We start from the raw sequence: 15,014 nt of genomic DNA, 5'->3' as shown, positions 1-15,014 counted from the left end.
TCCGTGCAGAACTAAGCACGATGGTTTATAGGCACTTAAAAGCAGCCATGACCTTGGGCAAGTTACTTCCGGTCTCCAAGTCTACTCCAGGTCTACTCTTCCTGTAAAATGTGAATCGACCCGGCTCGGCCTGGTGTGAGGACTGAAGGGGACTGAGGGGACACGGATGCTCCTTGGCTGAACCTCTGCTGGCCTCCCCGCCCTCCACATCCAGGCACCCCTGGCCAGCCTGCGGGATGGGGTGCACCTGCCCGGCGCCCTCCCCTACCCACTGCTCCCAAGTCAACGTCAGAAGTCAAACATTTTTATTGTTCTACAGACACTTCTGAAAAGGGATCTAATTGAGAAAATATACAAAGCATTTAAGACTTTCATCTCCAGAGAGCACCTAAGTCTGGCTGGAGGCGTCAAAGCCTCCTTTTCAGGGCTCAGGGCTGAGAACGGTTAGCATATTGAATGATCAGTAAAAACATGCAAAAGTGAGAAGGAAAAGGGAAAAAAGGCTGCATTCCTCCAAAGCCGGGGGACGGAATTTCAGAACGAGGGGGAGGCAGGGTGCACAAGTACCAGGTGGCTCTCCCTTCCCCCCACATTATCTTCTCAAACAGCTCCAAGCTTGGAGAAAGCAACGAGCCCACCCCCTCGTCTCTGCTCAGCGCTCAGCCCCGCAAGGCCGCCCACCTCGCTCTGTCCCCTTCCTGTGGCCATGGCTGCAGGACCTCACTTGTGCTCCTGGGGGGCCAGGGCGGGGGGGCCCTGGCTCCTCCCTTCTTTGGTTCCACTCGGAGAACGATTGTGCTTGACGGACTCATCCCCACCCCTCGCTCCAGGCTCCCATTGGTGGGCTGAAGGCACTGACAGGAGTCCTGGGGGGAGAGCCCCAGGACACCATCTTCCCTTGTGCTCGGGGGGGGGGGGGAGGGGGGTCCATCCCTGGGCACATGACCCTACCCTCAGCCCAGGTCTGGGAATCTGGACGCAGGAGGAAATGTGCTGTCCAAGGAACAAGCCTTTTGGGACTTTCCCAACTGTGCAGATATCTCTGAACCCCATACCACACCCCACCCTGTCCCCTTGCCCAGGACCCCCGCATGCCCGGTCCCTCCGTCTAGCCCTCCCCCTGGGCTGCCAGTGCAGCTGTGGGCTGGCCCCAGCGGACCTGACTTCAGGATGGTGGTCCCAGAAACCACCCTGTGGCGCCCTCCTGTCCCCCAGACCTGGGAGCTCGGAAGAGGTGGGGCCTCAAGAGGTCACGGCTCTGGTACAGGGAGGCGGGCAGGGCTGGAAAGGAACCAGGAGACACGTCACATCTATGGAAAGGTCCAAAGTACAAGCTAAGCGAGGGGAAGGAGGAGGGCCGGAGTGGCCAGAAGGGAAAGAAGGAAGAGGGCAAGGGCGGGGCCTGGAAGGGGAGGCCCTCACACCACCCCGCAGATGAGGGTCTCCACCACGAAGGTGTTCTCGAAGTGGCGGATGGCATTGCAGTTCTTGGCCCCTCGCTTGTTGATCCCTGAGAGGGAACAGAGAAATCTCAGTGAGGACTGTGTCCCGGCCCACTGCCGGCTGGGCTGCAAAGGCAATCAGACTGGGAACCTGAGCGGGACCACGGGACCTCGGGATCCCGGGGCAGGGAGGTGGGAGGAAGAGGCAGCCCCGGAAGTGACACCCAGACCCACTGAGAGGCAGTGTACTGAAGGGGTGAGAGCCCAGCTCTGCCATCTTCCCTGCTGTGCGACCTCAGGGGTGTTACTGAACCTCTCTGTGCCTCCGTTTCCTCATCTTTCAAAGGGACGGCGAGAATAATGACGGTGGGGATAACTCACACCGTCTCAGAAGGACATAAAGAGTGTAAACCAGGGCCTGGCCCATAGGACGTGCTCAGTCACCATTAGCTGTTACTACTGCTGCTACCGTCTGAGCTCTGGAAGGGCTGCTCTCCAGCCACGGGGCCCGGCACGGCCGGATGATGGTTTAGAGCTCAGGGCAGGGGCCCAGACGGGAGGAGCTGGCCACTCACGCCTCCGGGTAGCCCGGCGCCGCAGCCGGTAGGTGTCCTTCCCGCTGCACAGGTGGTAGATGAAGGAGCCCAGGGCCTCCTTGTCGCTGACGTGCTCCGTGACCACCATCTCCTCCTGGATGATGTACGTCTGCGGGAGGTAGGTCCCTCTCTGCGAAGGGAGAAGCCGCAGCGTCGGCTCAGTACCCGGGGCTCTCCTCCCTCGGGGTCCCCTGGCCCACTGTCCGCTCCCCACGTCTCCACGCTGCTCACTCCGGCAGGGTCCCGTCCGCACGCGTCCGCCTCCCCCATCCAGAGGCCCCGGGCCTCGCCCTTCTGACGTCTCCAGGCACCTTCCGTTTGTGCCAAGCACTGGTGCCCGCCGTGCCGCACGTGTGGGGGGTCTGGTCTCCCACGGGGAGTGCTACTCGGGGAGGGGGGCGACCCCACCTGTTCCCTGCACTGCTGAAGCGGGGCACGGCCCAGGAGGCTACAAAGCTGGAGAGGGAGCGGAAGCGTGGTGGGGAGAAGAAAAGGAGACGTGTGGACTCTGGGCGTGGGAGAAGGAAGATGGAGAAGGCGGGAACCGATCCGGGGTGCTGGGCCCCGCTGACAGCAACACCCCCGAGCCCCCTGACCCCCACAGCAGGAGGCTCCCTTGCCCCGGGCGTGGCCTCTACGAGGGAGCGGGGCCCCTGCTCACCTTCACATTCATGAGGAGCTCCCAGAAGTTGCGAGGGGGCAGCACGATGGTGGTGTTGAGCTCGATAACATAGCACTTGTCCAGGGAGATGTCATGGTAGGCGGTGAGCCCCTGGGCAGGAGGAGGGGCCCCGTCAGTCCCTGCAGTCGAGGGCCTGGCCTGGGTGGGCTGGGAGGCACCAGCCCTACCACACCGGTGCGCTGCACCTCCGATTCCCGAACACCCGGGCGGGTGCTCCTGGGCTCCTGCTCGTCTCCTAGCCTGTATTTGCGGGGACTTCCACTTACTACGTGAAAAACACCAACCGTCCAGGGCCTCGGTTGTTACAAGGGTTCTTCTCATGGGATCACAGAGCTGAGGTGTGGGGAAGCCAGTAATGTTCCAATCATGCATTCCATCAGACCTCTGAGGTCCCGGCATCCCTGCAGACAGCCAGGACCCTCAGCAGGAGATGGCTCTCTGGGTCCCTGGCTCTCTGGGGGTTTCAGCTGTAAGACTGTCCAGGATACGGAGTGAAGGGATCGTACCGGACAATCCCTAGGAAGCTCTGGGAGGCAAGTACGGGGGGACAGATGGCTGGAGAGCCTGTGTTTCACGGGCCTCAAAACGGTCACTGGCAACAGAAGTGCGAAGGATGGTTACCTCTGGGGAGGGGGTACTGGCTGGGGAGAGGGGAGGGCACCAGGGAACCTTCCGGAATGCTAGCCGAGGTCCAGATCTTCATCCGGGTGGCACTACATGCGGGCCTCGGAGAAAACCCACTAAGCTGTACGCTTAATGAGCTTGACTGGCGTGCTCTACCTCAAAAAAAAGTCACCGCAAAATACCCAACTGAAAGGAACGTCGGCCTCGCCATGACAGCCAGTGTCCGCACTAGTTCACGTTCAGTGAGAAACGCTACCCCTACGCCACAGAAGCGAGGTCTTTAAAATCCTGATAAAGCGGACCCGTAGACGTCCGCCAGACATAGTTGCCGTCACAGACGGAGGTACTACGGGCACTCGTATTCTCCTTTCTCACGACCCTTGGTGGAAGGGGGTTCTGGGTCTTTAGGACACCCTTCCACCACTCCTGCCCCGGCCCTGGCCGGCCTCACCCGCTGGAAGTCATGAATGATGTCTGCAGGGTCCCCGCCGCCGAACTGGGGCACGGGCACATTGATGCGTTCATAGTTCTCTTCGAGGTAGATCTTCACGTCCTCCTCCAGCTCCATCCGAGTGCGGACCTGGGAGGACAGGGAGTCCTCGTAGAGAACGCCACAGTGGAAGAAGTTGTCCCGGGCCAGCTGGGCAAGGTGGAGGAAGAGACAGGCAGACCGGTCACACGGCGCCTCCGGCACGGCCACCCCGCCCACCCCACTGCGCCACGACCCCCAAGGCCTGGGCAAGCACGAAGTGTGGGACTAATGAGACCCATTTCACAGGTGGAGAAACTGAGGAACACGGGGAGTCAGGGAGGGTTGAGCGGGATCTGCCAGGTCCCAGGTGAACAACCTCTCTGGCCTCCAGTCTCCCCATCCGTGAAACGAGGTGATCCGTCAGGCTTTTTCTGGCCTCTGGGTCCATGAGCCTGTGACTGAAATGGGATGGATCGGCAGGGGTAGGACCCGGCCACCACGTGCCCTCCACAGAGGGACAGACCCCCAAGCAAGAGCCTGGAGTGGATGGGGGGGCCCTTAGCGGCAAACACAGGAGCCCGGGACTGAACAGGCTGGGTGCCCAGGAGGGAGGAGAGTCGCTCAGAGAAAATCGGCTGCGTGAAGATTCTGGAGGCATCACTACGGCCAACCCCGTGTCCAACCTCACTCAAGTTCCACCACCTTCCCTGGACACCAGGCCCCACGAGCAACACTGCGCCTCTATCTGCAGAGCAGGCCTAACGACTCCACCAACAAGGGCAGGGGGGCTGTGTGACCTGACTGAGGCCCAGTGATGTGCCCATGTGCACTTCTCCAGGGCTCCTCCAGATCTGTGTACAGACTCCTGGCCTGTCACGGGCAGAATTCCCCTTTCTGTTGCAGTGTAAGTTCTCCCAGAGCATGAATCATCGCACATGAATCATACTGTCCCGGGCACAGACTCAGAGGCCGCTCTGAGGTTCCCCTAGTCCCCAGCAGTTGGGATGGGGTGAGAAGCCCCAGGAGGGCACAAGCTGGGGCTGGGGACAGAGGGGACCAGGAGCCAGGCAGGCTCCTAAGGGCCACAGGAAAGGGCCCAGGAGAGGACTCCCATGGGAAAGGGAGAACTGGGAACACGCGGGGAGCTGGCCGTGGAGGGGGAAGATGGGGAGGCGGTGGGGGGGGAGGCAAAAAAAAGGGGAAGTCGGCAGGTGTGTGGGAGCTGAGGTTTCTAGGGGAAAGTCACATGGAATATAAAAACTCTTCAGTAATTTCCATCATGGAAAAACTAAGTAACAAAGCGAAAAGCCAATGCTTGAGGCTGGGAGGTCACTTGGGTCATAAATGACTGGCAATTCTCAGCTTCTTTGTCACTCTGAAATTCCCTGTTCAGTACATTTACGGTTATTCTTTTGAGCTTTAATTTAACTCCCTTGGTGGCAACTGTCTCCCTCCCCAGATCTGGGCTGATCGCAAGGTCACCGTGACCATGACCAGTCCTCCCGCCCAGCTTCATGCCCTCACTTGGCTGTGTGAGTAGATAACGGGGGTGCTGTCACAGGCGGAGGCCACCCCTTGCGGGAGGTGGGGGTGCATCCGTCCACTATCCGGCTCTCTGCCTTCCTTGTTTTGTGATCCAAGCAAACATCCAAGGCATGACCCTCGGGCACAGGGTCCAGCTCTAGAGGGACCACAGAGTTCCGATTTCTGCTGGATCTGAGTTTCTGGTGGTAACACTCCAGGGTAACACTGTGGGAAGGGGCGATGGATTCCAGTCCCAGCTCGCCCGCCACTAACTGTGTTCCTGGGAGAGCTCCTGGGTGGCCTCAGGTGTGTCTGAAGACGTGGCTAAGGACACTCTACCAGGGTCCATAGGGGTCAGAGGGCGGGGCTCCAGTTCTGTCTCCGGGACCAGGCAAGAGGCTGGCATGAGCCCAAGGAGGCCCCATGGAGGGAGGATGCGGGTCTTTGGTGCTTGGCTGGGCATTCACTCCCACCTGGGGGGCAGGTCACCTGCTGTCCCCCCTCCTCACAAGCCCTAAGGACCTGGCTGTCACCTGCCCATGCTCACTGTCCTGCCAGCTCCTCTCTAAACACTACCTTTCCCCGAGCCCTGTGCCTCCCTCCCGCCTGGCCTCACCTGTGCGAGGAAGAAGTATCTGTAGATGTAGACGGAGGCGAACACGAGGCCCATGAGCAAGACGACCATGCCCATCGACAGGTAGCACACGCCGCCCACAGAGCCCCCCTTCTTGTAGCGGTGGTGGGGGGGGCGTTCCTCCTGTGGACAGCAGTGCTGGGTCAGCCAGACAGGTGGTGGTCCCGTACCTCTGGGGACCCTCCCACCCCCTTCTCCGAAGTGAGATCTCACCCTGCCGGCCGGGAGCGAGCCTTGAGAAAAAGGGGAGGGGAGAACAGGGCCGAGGACACACGAGCATCATCTGGAAGGGATGCCCCCCCAGGGTCCTCCCAGCTTCCTCCCAGGTAAAGAGAAACTGAGACCCGCATCAAAGCCATACATAACGACCCACTGGGATTAAGCGGGCACGTTTGGATTATCCATGCCATTAGTACCCTTTACTATGCCGGCTGTGACCACGATATATACTCTTAAACACAGAATGGGGGAAGCACAGATGTGGCCTTAATAACTGCACCAGACCTGGGAACCTATAGGAAATGGGGTGCACTGGGCAGGCTGGGAGCCAGAGAAGGCTTTGGATCCACCCGAAAGCTGGGGTGCACAGGGTGGGCTGGAATTGGGGCAGCGGGAGGTGCCTGCTGGGCTCCCCCCAGAAGGCCATGGCAGGGAGTAGTCACCGGCTGATGGAAACAGAGGCTCCAGGAGGCGCATGGGGTCTGGGCATAGTGCTGGTCTCCCTCGGACCCAGCGGCCCTAAGCCTGCGATCCATGCTGGGCACAGCTCAGCTACGGCCCCACACAGGCACCGGCTGGCAGTGTTAAATAGGCTGTCAGGAGTGAAGCCTGAAGGCTGAAGTCTGGAGGCTCCTGGACAAAACCTGCTCTGGGGAAGCCAGACTTGGGCTCAGAACAGTAGCCACAGGTCTGCCAAGAAGCAGCAAGTTCAACTGACTGAACTTCAGGGCACACGGGTCTGGGCTGGTGGACGAAGGTGTGTGCGTAGATCTCGGTGACACCGCTCTACCCAGAGCACTGGACTGAGAGTCTAAGGATTCAGGCTCTTAATGAGCCTTGGCCATCTCTCTTGTTTGTGCACGTCCTCCTTCGCACCCCTGCCCTAACCCGGGCCCTCACCCACCCTGGGAGATGTTGCAAAAGCCCAGGCCTGTCTCGGCCTCCACTGTCCACCCTTCACACCCTCCTCCATGACGTCCAGACACAGTCACGGTGAGGTCAGAGTCCAGGCCCAAGGACTCCCCACCCTCCAGGAGCTGAGGCAGGGTGGGTGAAGGGAAGGAGTTCCAGTCTCCACGTAAGCCACAAACTGTCTGCTTAGCCCCTTTTGTGCCAGGTTTCCTGTCTCCCTTTACGCTGGGGGGCTGGGGACACAGTTCAGGTCCAAGTTACCCTGGAGAAGCCCTTATCTCTTAGCCCAGCACAGGGCGCCTGGCCTGGTGGGGGTGGGGCACGGGGCCTGTTGTGATGGCCAGGCCCCAATCCCTGAGGCCCCCTGGCTTACAGCATACGGGGCTTGGGGCCCAGGCCTCAGGGAGTGGAGGGGTAACCATCAGATGGGGCAAATGCCTCCCGCTTGGGGCTCTCCCACACACCCTCAAAGCCCAGGAAAAGGACAAAAATACCACGAGGACCCTCCCCCTCACTGGGCACACCCATCACCAGACCAGCTGGTCCCCCGCCTCTGCACCACGGGACAGACACAGGACGGACAGGTGCCCCGGCCCATCTTGTTCCCCAACGCCGCAGTCTGCCCTCCGGGGAGGTCGCCTGGCGCGGGTGGGAGGTCAAACCCATTGTGCCAAACTCACTAGCTGAGCCCCTCTGCAGGCCTGGGGACCCTCCCCAGCCCGGCCCTGCCACAGGGGTCCTGTGATCCAGACCAGAGAGTTAAATTCATGAGACCACCCACTTGGCTGGCATCTCCTCCACACGCTCGGGCCCCCTAACCAAGGTCCGACAGGAGCCAGGGGATTATAATGGTTTTGACTTTCAGCGGGCTCCCAGGAGCAGCGCAGGACGGGGCAGCCTGACAGCCCAAGTGCCACAAGGCACACGCCACCTGGGGGCCTCTGTGGAGGAGGATGGTGGCGTCTCTGTTCCTCCACCGGTGGCGGACCCAGGAGACAGGTCAGGCTGCTGTGCCAGTTGCGGGTCCTGCCCCTGGGGCTGGACGTTCACAGACAGTGGGGTGAGTGGTGGCCCCAAGTTGAGAGAGGCCTCAGCGGGGGCCGGGATCCCCCGCGAGAGGAGCATCTCTCAGGAAGTGTGAAGAGGCAGGGATTGAAGGAGACCAGGAACCCGAGAGCCCTTTGTCAAGGATGAAGTGCTAGATAAAAATAGCAGACCTTTATCAGCTGAGACTTTCCTTTTCAGGGCCAATGCCAGGGCCAGCTGTAGACACTGCACCCTGGCCATGCGGTCAGAAAACCAGAGAAGCCAGCTTGTGAGAACTGCTTTTAAAAAGAACAAAACAAAACAAAGCCAAAGGGCCACAAGCGAGAGCCTGAGGGCCTGCTCCACAACGAAGTTCACAGACAAGGAGGCCGATGGTTTTAGAGCAGCCTTTCCAGCCTTTCTGCTTCTGGCTGGGTCAGTGCCTGGGGCACGGCTGCGGCTCTAGGGCCGAGAAGAACGCAGCCTCCAGCGGGCCCCCTGGATACCACTCTCCGTCCCTACTCTGTGGGGGTCACGGTGAAGGTTGAGGATCCCCGGCTGTCCTAGGTGTGTGGGGACATACCCCTCACGTGTCTGGGGCTAACACAGAGCTCCCTATCCCACCTTTACTGACGCCCCCTAGTGCCTGCCTGAGGCTCAGCTGCCCTGCTCCCCTCCCTAAGCCCACACCCCTCCCGCCTGCAGGGCCCAAACCTCAGAACATTCAGGGCTGAGCAGCAGGCAGGAAGGGAAAGCAGGACCAGAGCTTGCCAGGAAGCAGACTGGAAGCCATGGATGTCCCTGCTTGGAGACAAAAGGCACTTCAGACATCAAGCCCGGCATTGCTTGCTGGGCCCTGAGCTCCACAACGGAGAACCTGGGGACTCCTGGCTGTCCAGCTCACCCGGAAGGACTGTGGAGAAGCCTGCTTCCCGAGACCCCTGAGCTGCTTCGCTTAGGCTGGAGACTCAGGAAAATGCTGCCCCCCCCAACCCCCCACCCCCGCATGGAACAGTCAGACATTTGGGGGGGCTTTCACTTGGAAAGTGGAAAAACATTGCATACTGTCTCCAAGGCAACTGGGCTTTCTGAGCAAAGTGCTTTGCTGTGCACTCGTGTGGGGCACGTGAGCCAGCCGTGCGGGGACCCGGAGGGGCCCGGGCCTCCTCTGCCCACGGCACCGAGGCCCGCAATGGCGCTCATTAAATGATTTAGCAAAGCCAGGGCCACGGCGGTCAAGGGGAACCCAGCCAACTGGAGCATTAACTCAGCGGATTCCCACGGCTCCTGGAGATCCCCCCAGCTAGAGCCTCTCAGTAACAATGCCCAAATTAACTGCAAGCAGATTAAACTACAGTCGCAGGCTGCTGGGAGGAGGCTGGCAGGGGAGTCAGAAATGCACTTGCTGTAGCCCAGGCTGACAGCTGGAGAGGGAGGGGTTCCTGACCGGCCTCCTTGGTATCATTCTTCTTCAGCATCTTTCTTTCCTAGGCTGCAGACCACAGATTCAAGGGCACCAACGTGTGTGTGTGTGTGTGTGTGTGTGTGTGAGAGAGAGAGAGAGAGAGAGAGAGAGAGACAGAGAGACAGAGACAGAGAGAGAGACCTAGTGAAGGTGAGGGGAGTGGGCAAATGCCCACTGTCCACAGGAGCACAGACAGCTATGTTTTATGTACAAATGTCCACGGGGACTCATGGACTCGCTCTCAGTGGAACCCCATTCCTATCGTGTGGCTCAGCGGCTTGGACACACGCCGGGTGAGTAAGCGCAGCGTGGACCCCTGCACCACCCTCTGCTTTGCTTGGCCAGGCTGGGCCCATTCTCTCATCTATTCCGGTCCTGATGGTCAAGATGAGACTCTAGAGAACAAAGGCTCCGAAGGATGAGAAGCAAAGCTGGCTGCTGACAGAGCTCTCCTGGGGGAGAGAGAACTTGGAGAGTGTGTGTTGGGGGATAGCCAGGCTGTGCTTCCGTGATCTTACCATAAACATTTTTTTTCTTCTAAGAGGAACTCATCCTCCCTGGCGGTACTGACAGCCTTGAAACATGCAAGGACCGGCCCAGAAAAGCAAGTAGAAAAGAGAGGGAACTAGAGAGGGAAGAGAAAAACCACTGTGCTGTGTGCCCCAAAGCCAAAGCCCCTCTGGGAAGGCCCAGGACAGACCACGAAGGGGGCCAAACCCCCCACCCCTCTACGAGATAGGACCAGGAACAGGACCACCTGTCCACAAAGGTCCTTTTTTTCAGCTCAGCGGGCAGGGCCAGCGGGTACTGGGGCACTGGGGCAGGAAGACTCCACGCCCACCAGTACCGCCCTCCAGGCTGGCAGGGGACCCTCCCCCAACCACTCCGGGAGACCCAGCTCCCGCCTGCCAAGGGCCCGAGGCCAGGACTCGGAAAGTGAAATCTGATCCCCAGGTATGCAGCTGGGGGAGGGGGCGACACAGGAGCCATTAATCAAAGGCAAGGCCAAGGAGAAAATTACCCGGGGCTGAGAAGATGATGGTATTGAACATGTCTCTCTCCTCCTGCAGCCCCCCCCCACCACCACTTGCAGCCCCCCAGCCCAGTCCCGTGTGTACACGCCCACACCTGGCTGTGTGTGTGTGTGTGTGTGTGTGTGTGTGTACGTGTGCACTCAAGCACAAGCAGATGGACGGGAGAGGGGAGCCAGGCTGAGAGGTGCAGGGCTGGCCAGAGGGTGCTAAGAGGGGGTGCTTCTCGGCCAACCCACTTTCCAAGCTGGCTTCCGGCCAGTCGCCCATCAGCGCAGGCTTCTCATTATCTCAGAGGCGAGCGCCAAGGGGAGGGTGGGCAGCTGGAGGCCCAGCTGGGCCCCCACCCCCATCCCTTCCCGGCCCACTGAGGCACTTCCTTCCAGCAGCAGGTCTGGGGACAGAATCCTCGTTGTATTTCAGTTTTTGCTCAGAAGCAGGGGGAGCCCCGCTGTGGGGGTGCTGCTGAGGTCTCACCCTGGCCCTGTCGGCCCGTACACAGGTGGACATTTTGCTCTAACGGCCACGGGGGAGCTCACTGCTGAGGGCGTTCGCAAACTCATCTGTTCATCAAGCGGTCCTTCTGGGGCTTTAAATCTGGTTTTGGAGTCCAGTTCAGGGGCCAAGGAGGGTTCTCGGGTCACCCTCAGCCAGAGGAAACCTTCTGCAAAGCTTTCCTCCGCATCCTCATCAGCACGGGGCAAACCTCAAACGCTCTGTCTTGACAAAGCAGATGGCCGGGCCTCCCAGTCTGCCTGTCTGTCCCACCCACCTTCTCCTTCTAATAAATGGTACCCTAATAATGGTGGCACTGTGTCTGAATGCTGGGTGCCTGCTGCGCTCGCTGCCGGAGGCAGGAGAGGGGACTTGATCTACGCCCCCTGGTTATTGGACGTGAGAAGTGTGCCCCTTGGCCAGGTGAGGGCACATGGGGCTCAGAGTCGTGAACTCTCTTCCCCGCTCCAGTTCCATCAGGCAACTGTCAGAGCCAACAGGCAACATCCAACAGGGCCTCGGGAAGCTTCGATAGTTTACTGCTATGCACTTCTGTCCTAGTGGTGGTGGTGGTGGTGGTGGGGGGGTGGTTAATCCTCCTCCTGGGCCCCCAGTGCTCCTCCTTGCCAATGAAGACAGCTAGGGGACCCGCCCAGCTAACAAGGTTTGGGAGAGGAGGCTGGCTCATCAGGCCCAAGGCCATTCCAAACAGCACCAGGAAGGTGTTGAGATTTCCACTTCACACTGGGTGAGGGGGAAAAGACGATGCCCGATGTCAGAGCCAGAAGCTGGTTGTCAGTTACTGCCAAGAGGATGCTGGCATCTGCCATCTAGCCGGCACCATCAGGAGGCTGCTGGAGAATGTGCCACTCCGGTGAAATTTGGTGGACCTTCTCAGAGTCTGAATTACATCCTCCTACTGTCTGGCTGGTTTCCCCTTCCGCTTGAAGCCTGTAGCTCTCAGAAGCAGGGTCCTGAATTCCAGGCCTGAGCTGGGCAGCAGGCCCTGGGAGAAGAGAGGGGCCAGCCAGGTCCCATCCCCACTCCCTCCCTGGGCTGGGAGGAGGGGAGGAGGTGGGCTCCTTGGTGAAGGGAGGAAAGAAGCTTGAAGAGACCCTTGCAAACTTTTAAAGCTGCAGACCATGGTCTTCAAATACGGAATGTCCCCTCCCATCTAAACATTGGATAAAGACCGAGTTGCTCTGGTTGGGGGTGCAGAGCAACCCCCCAACCCAGCCCAGGTGGTCCTGGATGATGCAGTAACCACACCAGGGCAGGGGAGCTGGCCTGAGGCTGCTCGGTGCATTTCACACTCAGAGTCTCTGCTGGGGCTGTGACACCCACCTGAGGCCCCTCTCCAGCGTGCCCTCCAGCAGGGCCCAGGTTTCCCCCCCTGCCCCGCAGCCCCCGGAATACTCCAGGCAGGGTTGAGTCTGAGCCACAAAACTTGGGGAGGGATCTTGCCCCGAGGAAGACTCAGAAGCCAGCAGGGGGAAGAGAAGGGGGGTGGACAAAGACGTCGCAAGTCCAGTCTCGACGGAACTGCTTGGCGCGCCCAAAGACCGCCGCAGCCGACGGTTACCGACGGTTACGTGGACACCTTTGCCGGGGCACAATACAGCCTGGCCGGACCAGCTCTCCCTCCCCTCGCCTCCCTGCCCGCCACGCGTCCTGCCCTCTCCGGGTCAGACTCCACGCAGCTCAGACAGTTTTCCACTGGCGGAAATGCCTTCTCTCCCCCAGGCAGGAGGGAAGGGGGAGGAGGGGGAGGACGCCGGAGGGGGCGGGCTGCACCGAGGCCCGCCCCCACAAAGAGCCTCCAGGATGCGGGAGGGCACCGGGGCAGTGGGGGAGCCTCCCGGCGGGATGGAGAGAGCCGCCCAGAACGAGAGCCGGGAGAGGAAGGAAGCCGGGAGCAGGGAGACCCAGACGGCATGGGGTGGGGAGATCAGGGCGCCTGGCCTCATAATTTCGAACCTCGAATCCCAAACGTGCAGCCGGGCCGGTTCTGGCTTATTTCCATTTCTTCACTTTCTTGTCCACCAATTTAGGTGCAGACCAGCAGCACATTCCCCGCCCCCCACAGCACCCCCCATTAGGGACGAAATCAATGGCCCCTCCTCCTTCGTTGGCACCAGACTCCCCCCCCCCCCGCCCCGCTATTCCCTACCAATCATGACCCACCCCCAGTTTGGGGAAACCCAGTCCAACCCCTCTCCCATCCCCCACCGGGGGACTCGACTCTCTCGGCCCCTCCTCCTTGATTAGAACCAGACGCATACCCCCCACCAACATTCCTCCAACTTATTTCTACCAGCCCCTTCCCCTGTCTTGGGGCCAGCCGCCTAGCCCCTCCACTTTTGGAAGAGACCTCGAGCGTTTCCCTCCTTGGGGACCTGTGACTCGGACCCCTCCCACTCTTCGGACTTTTGCTTTCGGTTGCCGTTTTAAGAGAGGACCCAAGCCCCCTCCCCACTCTGGGATGAATGGCCCGTTGCAGACCCTCACTCCATTCCGATCACGGCTCCCGGACCCCGATGCACCTAGAGCAGTTCCCGGGGCCGGCGGGGCGCGCCTCGACCCCCGGCCCCTCTTACCCGAGCCGGCGTCAGCAGGATTTCAGCGGCCGGGGCCCGAGCCGCGGCCGACGCCGAGGCCGAAGCCTTGTCGGCCTTGTCGCCCTTGATGCCGGCCACGGCGGGCTGGAAGCTGATCTTCACCATGGCTGCGCCCGGCCGCGCGTCCGCCCTGCAGCCTCTGCCCGTGCAGCCTCTATCTGTGCAGCCGCCTCTCCGCGCTCTGCAGGCACCGGAAGTTTGGACGGGGTTCGCGTCCCTCCCCCTGGCCCCGCCCCCAGTCCGCCCCGCCCCGCCCCGCCCCCCACAGGAGGGTCTTGGCGCTGGCCGCGCCTGCGCCCCCTTTCCAGCCCCTGGGGCGCGCAGTGACCCCTGCCGGGCGCTCTGCTCCGATCGAGGGGGGGCTGAGGTTTACTCACACACTCGCTCATTCACTCACTCACTCACTCACTCACTCCATTCATCCATCCATCCAATCACCCATGGACTAAGCCCCTTTCGCAGACTTTTTCCTTCTAGCTTCCTCTCCGAGACCAGCATCCCCGTAACACAGCCTTTGTTAAAAGAATGTTTGCCCAGCAAATGCGCCTTCTACACAAATGCCCCGTCTCTCCTGCTCCCTTTCATACCCTCCTCTTTGGAAACACTGACTGCCCCTACTGCACCTGTCCCCACTGCTCCCCACCTGTCCTGACCCAGGAGGAGGCTTCAAGTCCAGGTGCCCAACTGCCTGCCTGCATCCTGCATCCATCCACGTCTCTTTTCATTCTCCATCATCCTTTTTCCTTCATTTTTCATTCCTGTAGAACCTTCCTGAGGGGCTCTGGGGATGTGTGCTAAGGATGCTGGGAGTAGAGAAAGAAGGGCAGCCTGCAGCGTCGGTTAGTGAGTGCCAAGCCCTGTTGCCCATTTCTCCCCTATCCAGAAGGATCTAGGGTGGTGGGAGGATGGGCGGGGCGGGTGTCTGGAGGCTTGGGTCCCAGACAAGACTGCCCCTGCAAAGCCTCACTGGTATTGTGTAAGACCAGGGGCTTGTGTTACTGGAGCATCTCTTGTCCCCCCAACCCTGGATCTTTCCTTACTGTTCCTGGTCCAGACTGGACTGGAGACAACACCCAGCAACACACACACACACACACACACACACACACACACACACACACACACAGCCTTGGGCTGAACACTGGCTTTTGGCTCTGCAGTTGGGGTGATAGGGGAAGTTAGAGGAGTCTGAAAGCTTGCTGAGGACAGTCTGAAGCCCTCCACTGACCTGTCCTACCTGTCAGGTCTTGAGTGGCTGTGTTGAGCCCTGGGTA

At 60.3% G+C, this 15,014-nt stretch overlaps 1 protein-coding gene across 1 annotated transcript; it reads right to left on the bottom strand.

The window, feature by feature from the left end:
- Positions 1-288: 288 nt before the first annotated feature.
- On the bottom strand, positions 289-13,932 carry ITM2C (integral membrane protein 2C). The gene is made up of 6 exons (XM_030326410.1): positions 13,720-13,932; positions 5,957-6,097; positions 3,796-3,984; positions 2,700-2,810; positions 2,018-2,168; positions 289-1,510 (listed from the first exon to the last, which is right to left on the bottom strand). The coding sequence occupies exons 1-6, from the start codon at positions 13,843-13,845 to the stop codon at positions 1,419-1,421; spliced, it is 810 nt and encodes a 269-aa protein (XP_030182270.1). The 5' UTR covers positions 13,846-13,932; the 3' UTR covers positions 289-1,418.
- Positions 13,933-15,014: the final 1,082 nt, after the last annotated feature.

This window comes from Lynx canadensis, chromosome C1 (genome assembly GCF_007474595.2).
Source record: "Lynx canadensis isolate LIC74 chromosome C1, mLynCan4.pri.v2, whole genome shotgun sequence".
In the NCBI taxonomy this organism is placed as follows: domain Eukaryota; kingdom Metazoa; phylum Chordata; class Mammalia; order Carnivora; family Felidae; genus Lynx; species Lynx canadensis.
The sequence above is the reverse complement of the archived record's forward strand: the minus strand, read 5'-3'. Positions and strand labels throughout refer to the sequence as shown.